General features: G+C 46.6%; 3 protein-coding genes across 6 annotated transcripts in view; 1 reads left to right on the top strand and 2 right to left on the bottom strand.

The window, feature by feature from the left end:
- Positions 1-1731: 1731 nt before the first annotated feature.
- Positions 1732-3246, top strand: SMIM22 (small integral membrane protein 22). The gene is made up of 4 exons (XM_027839672.1): positions 1732-1820; positions 2457-2612; positions 2863-2939; positions 3084-3246. The coding sequence occupies exons 2-4, from the start codon at positions 2477-2479 to the stop codon at positions 3123-3125; spliced, it is 255 nt and encodes an 84-aa protein (XP_027695473.1). The 5' UTR covers positions 1732-1820; positions 2457-2476; the 3' UTR covers positions 3126-3246.
- Positions 3247-3622: 376 nt separating this feature from the next.
- Positions 3623-10469, bottom strand: ROGDI (rogdi atypical leucine zipper). Its single transcript, XM_027839671.1, has 11 exons — positions 10396-10469; positions 10072-10143; positions 9387-9469; positions 8839-8893; positions 7747-7827; positions 7013-7108; positions 6209-6307; positions 5450-5563; positions 5196-5245; positions 4848-4974; positions 3623-4247 (listed from the first exon to the last, which is right to left on the bottom strand). Exons 1-11 carry the CDS (start codon positions 10438-10440, stop codon positions 4206-4208), a joined length of 864 nt encoding a protein of 287 aa, XP_027695472.1. The 5' UTR covers positions 10441-10469; the 3' UTR covers positions 3623-4205.
- Positions 10470-11018: 549 nt separating this feature from the next.
- The window catches only part of GLYR1 (glyoxylate reductase 1 homolog), a 40781-nt gene continuing 32410 nt past the window's right edge, over positions 11019-19389 (bottom strand). For 2 of the 4 annotated variants that reach the window (XM_027839194.1, XM_027839197.1), the window contains exons 10-16: positions 19267-19366; positions 17431-17541; positions 16559-16660; positions 14797-14959; positions 14278-14457; positions 13716-13840; positions 11019-13265 (exon numbers count right to left, since the gene is read on the bottom strand). In XM_027839194.1, coding sequence (XP_027694995.1) covers positions 13191-13265; positions 13716-13840; positions 14278-14457; positions 14797-14959; positions 16559-16660; positions 17431-17541; positions 19267-19366 — 856 coding nt within the window. In that variant the 3' untranslated portion in view covers positions 11019-13190. The remainder of the gene's footprint in view (positions 13266-13715; positions 13841-14277; positions 14458-14796; positions 14960-16558; positions 16661-17430; positions 17542-19266; positions 19367-19389) is intronic. The other 2 variants (XM_027839195.1, XM_027839196.1) reach the window with 2 other exon arrangements.

Here is a 19389-nt window from a genome sequence, read left to right as displayed (position 1 = left end):
CTAGGTTCAAACAATGCAGTAAGGTTTTCTCCCGATTCCCACAATTGAATAAAGTTTTCTCACAGGACAGAAGTTGGACTAGAGCCAGGGGTGGGGAACCTGTGACCTCAAAGCCACATGCAGCCCTTTAGGTGCTCAAGTTCAGCCCTTCAACTGAATCCAAACTTCACAGAGTAAATCCCCTTAATGAAAGGATTTGTTCTGTAAAACTTGGACTGAGTCAAAAGGCCACACCCAAGGATCTAGAAGGCCTCAAGGCCAAAGGTTCCCCACCCTTGGACTAGACCCATAAATGAATAGAAAGGCAACTGAGCTAGCTCCAGAATTGAGTCACAAGATAGAGTTGGTGTGGTTCACTCAATTCTCACAATTAACCACTTGCTGAAATAATCCCCTCAGTGCAATACTGACAAAATTAAAGAATCCATGAATAAACTGACAAAAAGGGCAGGGGGGCATGTGTTATCAGTTCTAATCATGGCTTGTCTTTGTTTTTCTGGTAATATATTCTATGGTTTTTTGGGGTATTTTTTGAGGGAAGTGTCTGTCAGGCCCAAATTTTTTTTTCTTAAGCTTTAAAACAAAAACCAGACCAACAAGAGATAAGGCAGTCACAAGTGTAAAGCAGAAACGATACTATTTCACATTCACATAACCGTTTAGTCATATGGCTCTATCCCACGTTGTCTCATTTGATCCTTATTATCTGCCCTGGGACTTAGGCAGGGTAGAGATTAGAGGCATGCAGATAAGATGCCGGACCTTCAATCAGGCCCAGTTCAAGACCTCAGTTCAAATCCAGTAGCAGACACTCAGTGGCTGTGACCCTGGGTAAGACCCATAACCTCTGTCTCTCTCAGTTTTGTTAACTGTAAAATGAGGGAAATAATAACACGTACCTCCCAGGGCTGTTGTGAGGAGCAAATGAGATAATAATTTGTAAAGCTCTCAGTACAGTGTGTGGCGCATAGTAGGTGCTATATATATATATATATATATATATATACACATACACATGGTAGCAATTATTATTAGATTATTCTTCTCAGGTAAGCAGCAAGTAAAGGTGGGTTACACCCATTATATAGATGAGGAAATTGAAAGGTAAAAAATGAGGAAACATTTGTATCTTGCTCGAAGTCACACTGTTGGTTAGTGACAGAGCTTGAACTAGACAGAATCCAGGTTTCCTGGCTACTAATCAAGGGCTCTTTTCTTTATGGTAGAATTTGGAGGGAGCGTACAGTGGGTAGGGAAACTGTTCAGTTTTTTGAAGTTGGTACTTTTGAGGCCAAGGTGAGAAATCTGCCCTCCTCCTCCTCTTCAATCCCCATCATGCCATCTTAACTTCCTAGGGCCTGTTCTCTCTGCTCCTTGATTCTCTAAGCTTTTTCAAAATCTTTCTCCTCCTTCGACAGAAGCTCTGGTGAGAGAGAGAGACAGAGAGAGAGAGAGAGAGAGAGACAGAGAGAGTGTGCGTTGGGTAGACACACTTACTGAGGATGAGTGATCGATACCCTCACTTTCCCTAGGGCCTTATGGTTCAAGGACACGTTTCAGGTATCTTGCAGAAAGCATAGCCCTTTGGGATGGAGGAGTGCTCCCCTTTCCCACTCCCAATGTTTGTGTCGGTGGTAAACCTGGGCAGTTTTGGCCTTCAACTCTTTGTTCCCTGAAACACTGGCTATAGCTCAGCTGGGCTGGGCTGAACTGGGCTTGCCCAGAGGTTGGAGGAGGAGCTGGGTGGCCACAGGTGCAGCCAGACTAGGAAGCAGGAAGCTGTGGTGCTGTCTCCAGCAGACGGGGCATTCCTCTCTAAGGTAAGAGCATAGGGATTTAATTGGGGGTTCAGTGGGGACTGCCTTAGGAGTTTGGAGGAGTTAAGTTGGGGGGAGGTAAAGTCAGGTTATGGTTCTCTGCTTTTCTGTATTCCATGAAGGGACAACAAAAGAGGGAGGGGGTAGGTGCAAACTGACACTTCCTGTTGGCATCTATGCCCAGGGCTAGACTTAGGAAGGAATGGACTGCCTTTGAATCTTGTGATTGCCCCACCTCACTCAGTCACAGATTCATAGCTGGAAGGGACCTCAAAAGACTGTCTCCCTCATTATGGATGAAGAATGTGAGGCCCAGGGAAGTTAAGTGACCAAGGTCACTCAAGGAGCTGGGATTCTTTCCCCCGATACTTGGCTTTTCTTTTCTTTTTTTTTTTTGGTGAAGCAATTGGGGTTAAGTGACTTGCCCAAAGTCACACAGCTAGTAAGTGTCAAATGTCTGAGGCCGGATTTGAACTCTGGTCCTCCTGATTCCGAGGCTAGAGCTTTATCCCCTGAGCCATCTAGTTGCCCCATCCCCCCAGCCTTGGGCTGGGTTAGAGCCAGTAGGAAGTTGGGGGCAGGGAAAGGGAATAACTGGACTCTGTTGTGTTCTTGATTTCCTTGATGGGGGTGAGATAGGCGCCCAAGGACTCACAGGGATGGCTCCATCCAGCAGGGACGTGGGGAGCGAACTGCAGGAGACTGCACAAGAGCTATTGAGCCGACTAAAAAGCCGCCATCTGTTTCAGTCCGAGTGGGACATTGCAGCCTTTGTGGTCTTCCTCACCTTCGTTGGTGAGTACGGCGATAGCCCTCCAGATCTCCCCCTAGTCCCCACCATCTATCACTGCGGCCTTGGTTCTCGTCTTTCCTCACTCTTACCTACTTGGGTCAGTGCGGCCAGCATCCCCAACCCACCTGAGTGACGCAGTCCTAATTCCCACTGCTCCAAGTCAGTGTGACCACAGCCTCTTTCTTCTGATTCCTGAGTGACCTCCTCCTTGCCAAGGCTTCCGGTAACAACATCTTTCCTCCTGCCCCTCAGGGACTGTACTGGTGCTGACGCTCCTTGTCTTCCTGCACTGCTGCTGCTGCTGCTGCAACTCCTCCAGCCCCCCAAAGGTAACCTGTCCCTGAGGCCCCTCCAGTGGACCCCCGATTCCAGCTCAGCTCTTTCCCCATCTCACTTCTTGTTGGCCCAGGGACTGCCCTGCAGTCATGCTGCATAAACCACACTGTCTTTAAAGACTCTTCACTTTCTTGCAGAGAAGACCCAAGGGCGTAGACAACTTAGCCCTGGAGCCATAGTCCAGTGCCACTGCCAGAAGGCCTTGGATGCAGACTTCTTGATAATCAGGACCAGCACCAGCTCACCCATAGCCCACACCCTGGAGCAACATTAAAGAAGTCACACTTCATCTCTCTGGCAACCTTAGTCTCTCCCCACCTTCCTTCCCCATCCCCGCCACCGCCACCCCTCCCTCCCCCCAGGCTTGCTCTTGCTGTGTTCTGAGCATCCTGGGCGACAAACGGCTCCGCCTTATGCCCATGGAATACTACTGACAGCAAGCTAGGCCACTGGGGAAAAGCCCGAGCACACCAAAACAAAAAACTACCTGTCTCAGGGGTGTTTACACACATTTCCAACAGACACCCACACACAATCCATCTTTGCATAGGAGCATCAATCTCCATGTCCTCCCCATGCCAAAGACAGACACAGGTACAAAGGCTTGGATCTTGACTCTTTATTTCTTAGTGGATGACTGATACCTTCACAGAACAACACCCCCAGCCCCAGGCCCCCCCCCCCCCCCCCCAGTCTGCAGTACTGTCTCCACAGAGCTGTGGGGACTGTGGTTCTCAGAGGAAGCTCTGGTGTTGAGGAGAGGGAAAAGAACTAGAGCACTTCAGCCTGGGCTCCTCCTTCCCTCTGGGTCCAAAGGTTATCAACATCCCAGGAAGCTGGCGGTAGGAATGCAGGGCTGGCCCTCTGGCCGCCGTTCAACCTCAACCTTTGGATTCCAATCTTCATAACACGCGTCCTCAGTCTCTGGGGCCCCAGGGCTCCCCAGCACTGGCCTCCATCACCAATGCAGTTGTACCTGAAGAGTTCCCTTCATGTCCCATTCTGGCCTCAGACCCACGTCCAGTGTTTGTTATCATTCATGCAACTCTAACAGGCAGAGAGGGCCTCTCAAAGCCTGGGGGCCATGAGGGAAATAAATAATGCACTGTACCCACGCAGAGCCAGCTGCATGCTGCACCTTGTCTATATTGCATCCTCCAGGGACTCACTCCTGGGGGTTGGCTCAGTCTTCTTAGGGACCAAATCCATGGACTAGGCACCTTCTTTATTGGGAGAAATTTGTCAGAGGCTTCTCTTGGTCAGAAGGGCCTGTAGCTCCAGTAGCTGGAGAAGACTGAGATCTGGGGACAGAACAAAGCAACATCAGCAGGAGCCCTCCCTGCTTTGTACTTCTCCCTCCCCCAATACTGTCTGCCCCTTCACAAGCTCTTAGTACTCAGGCTGAGGGATATTCCTAAATTGGGTAAAGGATCACTGTGCTCCCAACCTCTGTAACAATTTCAGACAGGTGAAAGAGGCAGGGGAAACTTTAGCAAAGGGCTGAGATATGCAGCTTGATGGTATTTGTGCAAAGGGAAGGGAAGGGGAGGAAAAAAATGCTGACCATGTATTCTGTTTAGGGATTGTGAGGCTTTTACATAAATGCCTCCAACCTTTTGAAAATATAACCTAGGGACACCAAGCACTTAATGAAAGTTTCCTTCCTGAGAAGGTCCCCAAAGCAGCTTGAGCATCAGAAGCATAAGGCCTTAGTTAACTGTTTTAATGCGGTCTACCCTAGGCTTGGACCTGCCAGGACCATCACATCAGGGAACACTACATGAATGAAGTCTGCTTTGGTCCTAACTACCCTGCTAGGAAGGCCTTTGAAAGCTGCTGGTGGAAAACCCAGAAGTCTCCCCGCCTTGTCACCCCAGGATCCACAAACTTTGGCTGCCCACCTTGTCCTTGAGCTGCTGGCAGAGCTGTAGGGAGACAGTGAAGAAGACGAGGGCATCATTGAGCCAGGGAACCACACACTCGACCTTGTGCACGTGACTCACCTCCAGGCGTTGGGCACCCCACTCACTGCAGTCAACACAGGGAAGGAGAAGTGGGAGAGGGGATAGGCAACTCTAGGAAAGGGGAACACAGAGAGGAGGGCCCCAGTTGGGCCCCTGGCTGGGGCTGGAAGGACCCTGGATGAGTTTTCAGTAGGACACAGGACTGCTCCCAAGGTGAATGGGGAGAGGTGTTGAGGCCTGGGGACACATGCTCCTTCTACTCATTGCCTCAAAGTGAGTACTTACAACATGGCGCCCGGGCTGTGAAGTACAGCACCCCCTGCAGGGCGGAAGTTCTAAACAAAGCATCAGAGATAATGACGTTAGCGTGAGGGCAGACACACCAGCAGTCAGCCAGCCGGCAGCATCTCTGGTCCACCCCACCCAGAGTAACCATGGGATTTCTCTTGATGGAAGCAAAGCCAGGGTACAGCTGTGTGGGTCTGAGGGTGGGCACAAGAGTATTGCATGGGCAGTGGTGTTTTGGGGAAGCTCATTACCTTGGTGGAGCTGGGTTGCAGAGAGTGCAGCTGGTACACGGTAAGGCAGAGTTTATTAAGGTTGATGTAAAAATTCACCAGAAGGTCTGCAGGCAAAGCAGGAGCAAACATCCTCTGCGGGAAGTGTAGATGCAGCCTCTGGTCAGACCACGCACTTGAGGTGTCATAAGTCAGAATCAGGGTATGGGAAGAGGTAGCAACAGTGGCCTGGCCTTTGGCTGGCAGTCTATCTCCCACCCTGCCCTCCCTCTGCCCATCCCAGGCCCCAAGAGGAGCGAAATGCTACAAGGCCTTCGCTTGACCTTCCCAGGCACTGAGGTTAAAGCTGTCTCTCTGCAGCTCTGCCACTGAGGCACTGAACTCTGGGCTTGTCTCTCTATAGCAGGGATTCCTGAGAGGACTCTGTGCCAGCTGGTGAAGCCTTCACACAGAAATGTTTTAATAAACACATAAAAGAAATAGGTCTATAAAGGAAACCAAATATACTGAAATAAGTTATCATAACATAAATCATGACCAAAAGAGCAACACCTCAGTCACAAAATAAAACCAAGGGCCAGATCCCGGGGTTAAGAATCCCTGAACTAGAGAATGGGAAAGACATGCAGGAAGGAGAAAGGCATCCTTGGTGGGCAATCACTCAATTCTCTATAGTGATCCCCTGACTTTGCTAGCCACTCTTCACCTGGGAATGACGGGGACAGGGACTTCTACCCCAAATGAGCCACATAATACTGCAAGTTTGTGTCGGCTACTGACCGTCAGGCCACTGGCGGCGATCTCGGGCAAGGTGAGTGTAGCTGGAGTGGTGAGCCGATTTCGTGCTCGGGTTAGCTGCAGCATCACTGCATCCATTAGCTGGGAACAGACATGATTGTCATAGCAGTTCCCAGGGGAGAACTGGTCAAAGCCCCAAGCTCCAGAAATGCCTGTTTCTCAAATGGGCAGGTGGGGTAAGGGCCATCAGATTCCTTCAAGTCAAGCTACAGAGATCATGGAAGCTCTGAACAAAGTCTACACTGTGATTCCAAAGGTTCCTTTAGGTACTCTACACACATTCTGAAGGCTCTTAAGAGGCACAACTTCTCTTTGAAGCTAGTGGGTGAGCACTGCCTCCCCCAACCAGAAGCGGCCAGTAGGAACTGAGGATTTGGGGAGACAGGATGAACTGCTTTCCCCTTGGGATGGGGACAACTTTATTCCTTTCACTGCCATAATCTGAGGGCAGTAAAAGTGAGTATTGAGGGCATATAGTTGAATACAGGAATTAAAGAGTAACAGCCCACTCCTTTCACTCAATAGCCTATTTTCCACTTAGTACTCCTGATTTGGATGTGGGTTTCAGAGGCCCAAAATTTACCTATTCTCTGTTGGTACTATAAAAATATCCTGGAAGCAGACATCTGAAGGCTTTCAGAGTCACAGGATTTGTCAGAGTAGGGAGAAGTATGGAAGTAAGACAGCCTTGAGGATGAAAGGGATTAAGGTATAAAAGGGAAGCCATCACTAGGTCCACATTCTCCCTTTCAGAATCTTTCCCCCAGACTCAGTCTCTGTGCTTACCTTGAGGACCTCAGCTCCTGTCTTGAATTGGTAGCTCTCATCCCGGTTGGCAAGGAGATAAATTGCTTGACTAACGTGATTCCTGGCATCCTGGATCTGAAAGACACAAAACCCACACCACCCACCCAAGTATGGGTTGGGGGGAGGAACACACTACTAGGAGATGGCTTTATTTATCATTAGTCAGAACTGGGAGTCAATTCAGAACCCTCTAGGTGACTTGATTCACTGCCTTCTGAGTACAGTGCAGTAAATCTCCCCTCAAGCTCAGTGCTTGTCAAACCCTGGATCAGTTCCCCTCATACTTTTATGAGAGTATGTCTATGTGACAGAAGCCTCTTTGTGTGCAGAGTGTATGTATATACATGCACGAGGGGAGTTTTGGGGAAGTACGATGTGTGCTTCCCAAACATGCATGACCCGCACTCATTCCTGAACCAAGACATTGGCGATGGAGCAATATCAGTCACAGAATCCTTAGGGCCAGAGATTCCAACCCCTCAGCTCTACCTCCAGGAAGCAACCATCCCAGGCCAGCACTTTAGTATCAATTAATATCCAGCAAATCTTCCCAATCCCTTGATGACCAGGGCCCTTGACTCCTGAAATGCCATTATCACATACACCTAACCACAGCCTTCTGAGATAAGGGCTGTGTGGGGATGGTGAGGCCGGGAGGGAGTTAGGCCTGGGGAGGGACTGGAATACAGTTGCACAGACAGAGAGAGAATTACCTGCTGCAGTTTCCACTGCTTGTCTTCTCGGAATGCAAAGTGTAACAGCTGGTTATTTCTGGGCATCTTCAGATTCACATCCTGAGAAACAACAAACGACAGCAGCAGATCAAATGGGAGATGCCTGAATTTCCTATGCCAGCTTACTGTGTGTTCTCTTTTTGCCTTCCACAAAATCACAAGCAACAAGAACCCTTAGGATAAAAAATATCATCAGAAGCTTGGGGCAGTAAGGGCCCACCACACTCACTACGGGCTGGAGGTTCATATGGAAACCTGGGATCCCAAAAGGATCAGAGATCCTGGGGAATGATGCTGGATCCAGGTTCAGAGAGAGGAAAGCCCACAAAGAGGGAAAGTTGGGAGAAGAGGAGACAAGAGACAGAAAAGCTCTTCTACTTGATATAAGTGATCTTTTGAGGAAGGTAGTAAATAGCTAGACTGTAAGTTTCCTGAGGACAAAGGCTGTACCTCACATCATTTTGTATCCCTATCTACTTGCCTTAGCAAAAAATAAAAAACAAAAAACAAAAAAATATGGCTGGCATACAGCAGGAATTCAAGAAATCTTTGCTAATATTATTGAGATCAGAGCGAGAAGGAAAACAGAGTCAGATAACTGAGTAACACTAATAAAAAACCTGTCCCTGATAAGAAAAAAACAGCAAAACCAAAAAGTTTGGTCTTCTCAGGATCTAGCAGCAAGGATGAAGTTCTCTGCTCTGTTACAGGCCAGTTTCCAAGCATCCATTCATTTAATAAGCCTTTGTTTAATGCTACTTGTGCACAAGACCCTGTGCTAGGATGCTGCCCTCAAGAAGCTTAACATCTAGCAAATGTGGAAAGGAAAAATACACACATGAGGATCACGCAGGTAAGAGGTGTAAAGTGCTATGGAATTTCTGAAGGAGAGACCTCACATAGTTGAGGGATCTAGGAAAGGCTTCATAGAGGAGGTGGGATTTGAGCTAGGCCTTGAACAATGTATAAGGTTTCAGCAGGCAAAGGTGGGAGGAGGGCATTCTAATTTGAGAACACATAAACAAAAGGAAAGAGGTGGGAAAGGGCAGGATCCTCCCCTTAAAGACTCACCGCTTGGCTCAGTGCGTCCCCTTGCAGAGTCAGCACACCCTTCACCTGGTCAGTGCTGTAACACATGACTGTCAGGGCAAAGCCCGTTCCCTGCCTGTCCCTTCTTCAAGCCCATAGACACCTCCCTCTGCTTGAGTATAATCCTTGACCGTCCCTCAGCCTCCTCAACTCACCTCCCACAACAAATTTCAAACCAGACACCCCCACGGTTTGTGAAGAGATGCCAGAGACTTTAGTACCTCTTGTAGGAATATAAGCACTTAGGAGGACATAGTTAGGCTCTTAGTGTGGGTAAAAATAGCTGTTATCTGCAACCTTCTTTTACCCCATATGGACATCCAAGCTGCCAACATTTAAGATGAGATTAGACAGCAAAGATGGTCCAATTTGGGTTCTGTTATCCTATGACTCTCCCTCACTCTCTTGTCCCTACTTTATACCCAAGGTAAAGACTAAGTGATGATGCAACAGGGACCTCTGCATTAACCTCAGAGATAACATGTTTATCTTGAGTTACATCAACCTCAACTTTCTTCCCCATACTTAACCTTGAGCTGCCAAGGATGAAGTTCTCTTGTCTGGCTGGTCCTTCTGTTCCGGTCCCGGGCAGAGTGAATCGGTAAGAGGCTTCCTGTTGTAGATTAGGAGAGAGGGGTGGTAAGTTGAGAAAAGGATTAAAGTTAATGTTGCCACATAGAGCAGAGTTCTAAGCCCACTGCAAGGGAAAACTACTAAAACAGAATTTCCTACTCAAAACCTACTGCAGAGACACCACCTTAATGAGCAGGCAAAGTCTGCATAACCAAGTCTATTCCTTGCCCCTAAGGCCACCGCCACAGCTAGAGGTCCATTCCACAGTGTATTCCCCAAGGCGTAAGGTACTGCCAGGCAAACCTCAGTTTCATGGTATAGAAGTCATACCCACTCCCCAGGATCTTCCTGGGGGTCAATGAAGTGCAGGAAGGGACAACAGGAACGTGGATTTAGTGTTGAGAGGAGGCAGTTAAGTAGCAATGGGGCTGGAGTTCAAATGCAGCCTCAGACACTTAGTGGTCTTGTGATCTTGGGCAAGTCACTTAACCTTTATCAATTTCCACAACAGTAAAATGGGGATAATAACACTTACCTCCCAGGGCTGTGGTGAGGATCAAATGAACGTAAGCTGCTTAGCACAATGCCTGACACAGAGAAGGCCCTGGATAAATGCTTAGCCCAGGGGCGGAGGAAGGTTACCTTGAGAATGTCCTGCAGCTGGCGCAGCACAGCGTGGACCTCGTCGTGAAGCAGCCACCGGAACTCCTCCTCCTGCCCGTGGGGAGAGGGGGATAAGCGGCGCCCCCAGCCAGGCCCTGCAGGGGCACAGGCGGGAGGGAGGGGAGGGCTGGGGAAGCAGGGGGTGGGGGCGTTCCAGGCCCCGGGCGCTCCCAAGCACTGCAAGGGGTAAACAGGCCCTACCCCTAGGCAGGCCCCTCCGGTCCCGGGCTCCGAGGTGGGCCCGCAGGGGCAGGCGTCCGTCTGGAGGGAGTGTCCAGGAGCGGGCCGGCCCGGGAGACTCACCAGAACTGCCCGCTCCGCCGCCGTCGCAGCCATTGCAGTCGCCATCACAGCCAACTCCGAAAGCGTCGCTCGGGGCGGTCGCCGGCCTTCAGCCCAGCCTCCCAACCTACGCGAGTGCCAAGCCCCGCCTCCTACGCCGCAGCCAATAGGCTGATAGACTCCTGTGAGCGCATAGGCCGCCTCTGGAGCCCGGCCTTTGCTCTCATAGGTAGCGAAGACGCCAATTCACAATTTAATTGGTTTAATTACCTCTTGCTCCCTCCCCATTTAGCAGAGCTCGTAGACAGACTACAGCCCTCCCTCTACACTCTGTTCTCTAGTCTTGATAGTCTTGACAGGCCTGCCCTTCGGTTCCCGCTGTGTAAGCCAAGCTCTTCTAGGTAGGAAACAGCTAGTTGCTGCATCCTTTCTCTAGCCTCCCCGCTGCTTTAATTGGACAGCCTGTTTCCACTCTACTCACGGATCGGCTGATGGACAAGTGGAAATAGAGAAAAAGAACACCTTTTGGCGGAAGATAATTGGCTCTCTCCGTAGCCTCTTCCTCTATCGTCGGCAGAGCCCTCCAACCCTTCAAGCCCTCCCACCTACTGGTCCTAAGATTTATATTCACACAAACACATGGATTTACCAAGAAAGGTTTTTATTTTCTTGCAGTAGCTTTGTTAATTGCACAAAATCATTTTATTTCGCCATTTAAACATTATCACACAATCCTATTCTGAATGACAAACGTTAATTAAAAAACAAAGCAAAAATAAAAATTCACAACCTTAATTACCTAGAGGGTTTGTCATTGAAAGAGGGAAAAGGAAAACTGCTTTTCTTACAGGCTTTTCACAAATGTCACATTTTCTCTTTAAAAAGGAGTCAAAAACAAAAGCGAAATAGCTAAAACAAAGTCATAAAAAGGACCTTTACAGAATTGTCAACAATATTAAGACAACACTGACTAGCCAGTTTCATTACAGCATCTCCCAGATCCAGAGCTTCTCCCTTCCCTCCCCCCCACCCCTCCCACTATCCTGGCCAGGAACAGAACTGGCATGTTCAGAGACAGAGATAAGGTCAGTATTGCCAGTGAAACAAACATCTGGACCAGAATGATACTGCATCTTCCCTGTGTCCCCTCTTCTTCCACAAGTTTCATTTCTCAAACCTAGGCTGTAAGAGATAAAGGGGAAAGAGGGACAAACCTCTAGATGCTGGAAAAAAAAAACAAAACAAAAACAAACTACACCCACAGAGCTGTCACTGAATCCTCCCCTCCCTCCCCCCACGAATATCAACCTTAAGCTTTATGTGAAAACCAACCCACAGAAATGGGAAGGTAGATTTAGGATTTCAGGGATGACAGCCTCTCCTTGTTCTTATGCACCACTTCAGTCCCATGCGGGTAACCTCCCCAAAGAGAAAACAGGAATCTCCAAGATGGGCTTGGGTTTACCTTTCTAGTTTGTCAGGACTCATCTCAGGTCAAGTCTTCTCTTTCCCCAAACAGGGGACCTTGTGGCCCCAGAGGCACAAAGAACATGATGCTGGCTGGAGTGCAATTACTCATTCCTTTACTAAGAACTGATCCCATGATTGGTCAGTGTTGGTTACCCAGGGCAAGGGAAGCTAGGTCTGGGTCAAAGTAGGTAAAAAGACACTCACTGTCTCTTCAAAGACAGGGATGGGTAGGAAGAAAAAGGTGGTGGCATGCACAACAGGGCTCTCTGTATGGACACAGATGGAAGGGTCTAAAGGGGATATCAAGAGGACTCCAAAAGGAGTCAGAAGAGCATGTGACATAACGGAAACAGAAAGGAGTCATTCTTCCACACACACCTCACTGCTCTCTCATTGGTGTGCTCACTGCCCCCCCCCCCCCAGGCCAGAATGCAAATCCAAACACTAAATCAGGTTGGTGATGGCTAAATCCCATCTACATTGGATAAACCCCTTCCAGTAGCCTCATAAAGGCCAGGGATTCCAATTTCAGCCTGAGCCAATGGTAGTTACTGTGATGGGATGGTGATGTTGGGGTGGGCCTGTTCTTCACTCAAACCTGCAATCTTTCCAGTTCATAAAACCATGTAAGGAGGAATTAGTTTACTAGTTCTCTTTTTCAGAATGTTGGTGGCTTAAATACCCAAATGCTCTCCAACTGGTTGCTTGTAGCCTGAGGTACTGTAGGCCCCTTTCTGGGGTCTGTGCCACCTCATTGTCCTCTTCCCTGGGGGATGTGCTGACATGGGAGACCTAGGTGGCCTCCCAATGGAGCAGCCTATATTCCCAGGCAAATTAGGGTAGGATCAAAAGGAATAAGAGCCATTCCCAAGAGTATGAGGAACTCGTACTTCGCAACTAGGACACTATGGAGGCTGCTTCTTTAAAACCCCAATGAAAGAGGGGAAGATGGGCTCTGGCCCCCTTTGCTAGGAGGAACTCAGACTCTGACAAACTCAGGAAGGAGAAAGAAGCCAAGCAGATTCTGGCAGCATCACTTCTAGGGGTCAAAGGAGGTGGGGGGCAGGGCCTGTCTGAACACATGGCCACCATTCTGATCCAGGCAGCAAGTGCACAGCAGGACTGCTCATTAGTTTTTCACAATCCAACATCACCTTTCCCACCCCCTCCCCCCTTTTCCTTGAGCCCCCAGGGGAGGCCTGATGCTGCAGCTGCACTCATGGCAAATCTTTTCAAAGTCTGTGTATAAAAGGAAACAGAGACAGATGGACTGGTCCAGAGTTAAGTCCCAGGACCCTGACCCCATGTGAGGAATGGGGATTAGAAGGAAGATAGGGCCTCAGGGCTTAGTGTATGTAGGCTCGGTACACAGCAGACATGTCATTGTCAGACTGGTCCAGTGCCTTGGCTCGTTTATATACCTGAAATGACAAAGAATTATGGTTAGTTCTTTGTCCTCAGAAATATTTAAAGGTTGTAAATAAATTATAACAGCAATCTACTATATATAGCACTATATGATATGATACGGTAGAAGGTAAGATACAGAATTATTACAAGTCACAAGCTTTGAATCTCTGAGAAGTTACCATCTACGTGATCAAGTCACTTCAATCCAATCCAACAAACATTTATTATTAAATGCCCACTTAGGGGAGATAGGAGTTGGAGGTGAAGAGCCACATGGTTCATTCAAATGCTTGGTTTCAAATATAGTAGTGCCCCTCCTGCTTGTTCACTAGATAAAGTGGTCCAGTCCTACCTGTAGCATTTTTTCCCTTATTATATTCCCTCCTGACAGTTACTTAACGGTTCTTCAAACTTTAATTTTCTCTTCCCAGTCTCAGAATAAGAAACAATCCTGAATATACCTCATTTGCTGCAGCTGCCATAGGAGTTGGGTGGTTGACAGAATCACCTAGTGCAATGGCTAATCTGAGATCCTTCTGGATATACTTCAGGTAGAAATCAGGTTTAAAGTTCCCTTGTAGAATATCTAGAGGGGAAAAAAACCAGGGAATTTTTTCAAAGTCATAAAAATCTTAAAAAAGGGGGGGGAGGGGAAGGGAGCAACTTTTAGTGAAAGTTATCTAGAAAATAAACTCCATCTAGAAAAGTACACCAGCAGTTGTATTATCTTCAACAAAGATGACTATCCCCATACCACATTCTCCTTCAGAAACTCAAGAAACTGAGTTTTGATTCCAGAATAAACAAGTTCCACCACCGAACTGTTCTGTAACCCCTCTGGCACAAAAGAATACAGAATGGTAAGAGATGAGGAATGTTATGAAGGAAGCATTTAGGCTTCCTCTACTCAACATGAACCCAGATCCTCATGTGTAAGATGTTAAGTTCAGTCACGGAGTCACAACACAAGGATGTTTGATATAAAACAGGAAGGAGAAAATGACAAACAAAACTGGACTTTACTTTGGCACTTCTGATCCAGGAAGATGCTAGCCAGTTGTCCCTGATTGAGGATGTCAAGCAATGTCTGTTGAGACTGTCCTGTCACTTGGGCCAGCGTCAGTCCTTCAGCTATGGTAGCCATGAAACTTCCCTGGACCATATTCACAATCAACATCATCTTGGCTGCATTCCCAACCTCACCTGCCCAGGGCAAAAAAACATGATCACTTTCACAAAGGACTCCCGTAATGAGTGGCTTTCCACCCTCATCCCTGTTCTGATACCCATCTACCTGGACCCACCTCTAAACCCAGGGGAGGCCCCATTCACCTGCCCGTGATAGAACTGGTTTTGACCCTTCTGGACCTTTGCATCTTCCTCCTTCCAGGTACTGAGTGTGCAAATCAAAGGAAACCTTCCCATTGGGGGACCCAGGCAGAGAGGCTGTAATTGACGCCGTCATCAGTGCAGTCTATAGGGTATATGACCCAACCCAGAATCCAGGTCTGAAGTGGTAGGGCAGGCAGGCAGGCATGTTACCTAGAAAGAAGGAGGTCTTCCCCATTGCCTGGAAGCAGCTGCTGCAGTCTTCATATAAGCCCCTGTCTCCCGCTGCTAAGATCACTAGCATCCCATCATTAGACAGCTGCTGATTTCCTGAGACGGGGGCTTCTAGAAATCGACCACCCCTGGACACAATCACCTGGAAAGGAAATTCACAGGTTCTGAAGGCTGTTCCTCCCACAGGTATCCATGTAGGGTTGATGTTCTCTAGGTATAGAACACAATGGACAAGCGAAGATGGCAGAACCTACTGGAAAATGTTGCTTTCCCATTCCCACCTAGGCTTAATCTTCAAATGAGCCTAGGTTATTCATCATCTTCTTCCCATGCATGCATTTAGAGGTGAAGGAACATAAAAACTTGGCTATCTATGCTTGGGACCCCAAGGCTTAAAAACCTGTGCTGTAATATAAGAACTGAGGCTGTGGCATGAAGATTGTTCTCCTGAAGACAGACACTACTTCAAGTGGAACTAACAAGAAACAAGAAAAAATTACTTGCGGTCTGTCAATTCAAATCAACCAGCACTTCTTAAAGCTCCTACTATTATGTAAGCACACTGCTAGGGAGTATGAATACGAAGACAAAATAAGCATTCTGTGACCTCAAGGAGCTTATATTTTACTGAGGGGGTAGGAATTGTTAAACAAATTGATATATACATGATCACCTGAGGAGGGAGAGGGCACTGACAATTAGGAGAATCAGGAAAGGCTTCCTATAGGAGATGGCACATGAGCTGAGCCTTGAAAGAAACTAGAAATTCTAAGAGGCAGAGGTGATGAGGCAGTATATTTCAGACAGTCCATACAAAGGCATGGAAGTGGGAGCTGGAATGTTGTGTTTAGACATGAAGTAAACAGAGTGTGTGAAGGGGAGTTATGAGAAATAAAACCAATAAGCATACTGTAATGGACTTTAAATGGCAAGGTAATGAGTTTGTATTTTATCTTCAAGGCAAGGAGAAGTCACTAATGGTTCGTGAGGTTAGGGAGTAAAATGGTCAGACTTGTATCTTAGGAGGATTATGCTGGCAACTGTTTAGGAGATGGAATGGAGAAGGTACAAAGGCACAAATCTAATTAAGAGGCCCTTTTTACTTCGAAGTTTCCTACTGAACTGAAAACATTGTGAGCATGTATATAGCACTGCAAAAAACTCCCTTGCTTCAGTGCCATTTACCTCATGGTCCTGTCTTTCACAAGGTGTGCTCAGGTGGCCAGTTACATCGTGATTTCAACTACCCTCAAACAGAAAGGCTTCACAGAGGCCAAGAGAATATATAAGGGCCAATGATTCTGGAGGAAGCCACACCAGTCTTCCAAATAAGGATATGGAAGAACTGCTTTTATATACCTGGGCCAAGGAAGACAAAGATCTGAGGATTTCTAGAGTGTTAACCCAGGTTGTTCTCTGGGAAAGCAGAAACACTTTTTTTCTCTATCAGTTAGAGAAAGCCTATTAAACCAAAGTCTACATTTTGATAGGTCATGATGGGATGCTGCTTTTTGTAGTCAGTAGTCAGCAGTCCCACGAACTGATTCTCCAGCCATTTAGGTAGTATCTCCCTAAACACAGATTAGACTCACTATTGCTTTAGGTTTCACTAAAGACAGATTAACATTGTTGAATCTCTTCTTTACAGACCAGTCTCTAGAATGGCCAGATGAAAGAATGCTCAAATCCTGACCATGTAATTCACTTAGAAATAGTGGGAGAGTTTGCATTGGACTACTACCTGGGCCAATTCAGTGACCGTGTCTGCATCCACCGTTGACATGTCTACATAGCATTTTCCAGGGCGGATCCCTTGAAGCACGCCACTAGGGCCCAGCACCAGCTGTGGGAACACAAGGGGAAAGCAATAGCCCAGGCCCTCAACAGCTTCAAGGCCTGTTTCCCCACCCTCGAGCTCTCAAATAATTTTTGACTCTCAATATTCCTTCCTCCCCCAATAATAGTGAAGGAAGCATCAATCAGGCTAAGGCCAGACCCAGACATCAGAGGCTGACTGTAGAGCCAAGGCACTAGCTGTGGAGGACGTGGTCCACCTGAGCAATGTCTTTCTGAACAGTGGTTATATTATAATTAAACATAGTTCAGAGTCAAGTTGTTCCCATACTACCTTCTCAGATGTCTAGGAGCTAAATATTTAGCCTAAAAAGGAAGAAAAGGCATTGTTTACCTTTATTTAGAGCTTTCCTTGATTTACTCAGGTCTGTCTTAAACAGTTTAAAAAGGTGACCACTGCCATTTAAGCATATAAGAAAGAAACACAAATAGCTACCAAACACAGAAAGAATGCTTTGGCATATAGATATAATAAGAACAAGAGTTTAAAGCATATAAGGAAAAGCACAGATTTTTAATAATACTTTCAAGGCTAGTCCTCTGGAGATATCAGGGTTTTAAACCCATGTTTTGAGTCAAAAGAAGTTTGTTTACAAAAATCTATTTTATGCAAATCAACTTCACACAAGCAAGTAACTAGGAGATCTGAAATTGAATTCCTCTAGAGTTTGATGTACACTATTTTCTGAATAATAAAAGGACAAGTGGTCAATCTCTCACAAGAGAGGCAACTAGAGAGAGGAGAGAGGGGATCCTTACGTCCTTAGCTGCTTTGGGATCCGACACACAGGCGAAGGTGATGTCACAGGTGGAGACCACTTCAGCGGGGGTTCTTCCCAGCCGGGCCCCCTCCTGGATGAACAAATCACACTGCAAAAGTCACAGATCCAAACGTAAGAAGGTAGCACATAACAAACATGCCTCCTAGGTTTTGTGGCCTCTGGTTGCCTCAGCTTATCTCCAAAGGCACTACAAGGCAGAAGACTTAAGGGGTCAATGACAACACCTGACCAGCAGCTGTATATATCACTATGAAGGAATGGTGACTTTCCTGACTAGATTATAAATAAGTATAACTATGTCCCTTTTAACCTAATTATAATAGGCAGTTAGTGAATGTTTGCTGCTATTGCTAATCTACTGTTTAAAAGGGTGAGAGCGGGACAGCTGAGTCCACTTGGGCATATTACTAGAGATGAACCCAGTGGAGCCAGTGAGGCCAACTTCAAGAACCACGAAGGTGAACTGTGGAAGGCTCTGGAGTTAGATCAGCTCTTGTGGGAGGTTCTGTACAAGTCCTGACTAATATACTGTATGCAGCACAAGAGAAAAAGTACTAAGTCTCTAATTTGTGGCTTGTGGTGGGGTGGAGGAATGTCAAAATGTACTATATCCAGGAGCCTAATTCCAAGGGTCAATTATACTAATAAAAAAACAAAAAACCAAAAAAACCCAAACAAACCAAAAGCTCCTATGAAAGCATGGCTCCTAAAACTTTTCATAGGTCCCTCCCAACTATTCTAAAGCTTCCATTTGGTTACTTAGTCACAGAATCAAATTTAGAACAGAAGGGACACCATAGCTGAGGAAATTGAGATCCAGAGGTTAAATGACTTGCCTAGCATTACAAAGATACTAGGTTCCATTAGTTCTTTCATAATTTAGGCAAGAACTTGGAACATTATTCAAACAACATTTCACCATATCACTTTCCTGCTCAGAGATCTGATGGTTCCCTACCACCCACCATAATATCCAAACTACTTAGCCTGGCTTTCAACTTTTGCTATCACCTCCTTTCTAACTCAGTCATTTCTCATTATCTTTCAACACGACTCTGGCTCTAGCCAAAATTAATGTCCAGACAAAAATTGTTCCCTTCACTTGGAATACCTTCTACTTTCAACTTCATCAATCTATGTCCAAAATTTCCTTCCCAGCCCAGCCCCAAACTCCCTCTCCCCTCCAGGAAGCCCTTTCCTGATCAGCCCTATCTTTATTCTGCTTACTTCTTCATTCCAAATTCTTTCAACATTCAATACTGTAACATTTTAATTTATCCTAGGTAATTTGTTAAAACATTTCATATGTAAACATTCTGTCACCTCATCAAAAGCTTAAGCAACTTGAGAAGATCTGTTTCTCTGGTATTCCCTTTCAGCTATTCTACTATACTGTATATATTACGAAAAAAAAAAAACCCAAAACATTTTTGGGGCAGCTAGGTGGCGCAGTGGATACAGCTCTGGCCTTGGAGTCAGGAGGACCTGAGTTCAAATCCGACGACAGACACTTAACGCTTACTAGCTATGTGACCCTGGGCAAGTCACACTTAACCCCGATTACCTCACTAAGAAAAGCAAAAAAGCAAAAAAGCAAAAAAAAAAAAAAAAAAAAAATGAAAAGTAGAAAAAAAAAATAGCATTTTGGCTCTCCTATCCCTACTCCATGTATAACTCTGTGTAGGGGCCCAATTGTGTTTCAAGTTCTATTCTAGGCAGAGTTCTCTTTACTCAAAGTCTGGTTCAATATTTAAATCAAATATCATCTTGCCTCCCATCCTGCCCTCTAGTTGCATTGCCCACATATCCTTACTTTTTCTGCTGTCCGGTTCCATACAGTGACTGTATGACCCATTTTTAGTAAGTTGGAGACAATGCCACTTCCCATGAGGCCAAGGCCCAAAAATCCTATCCTGGGGAGAATAGAAAGATTAGT

The sequence above is a fragment of the Vombatus ursinus genome, unplaced genomic scaffold (genome assembly GCF_900497805.2).
Source record: "Vombatus ursinus unplaced genomic scaffold, bare-nosed wombat genome assembly UNPS02014832.1, whole genome shotgun sequence".
NCBI lineage: Eukaryota > Metazoa > Chordata > Mammalia > Diprotodontia > Vombatidae > Vombatus > Vombatus ursinus.
Note: the sequence above shows the minus strand (reverse complement) of the source record. Positions and strands in the feature narration are given on the sequence as shown.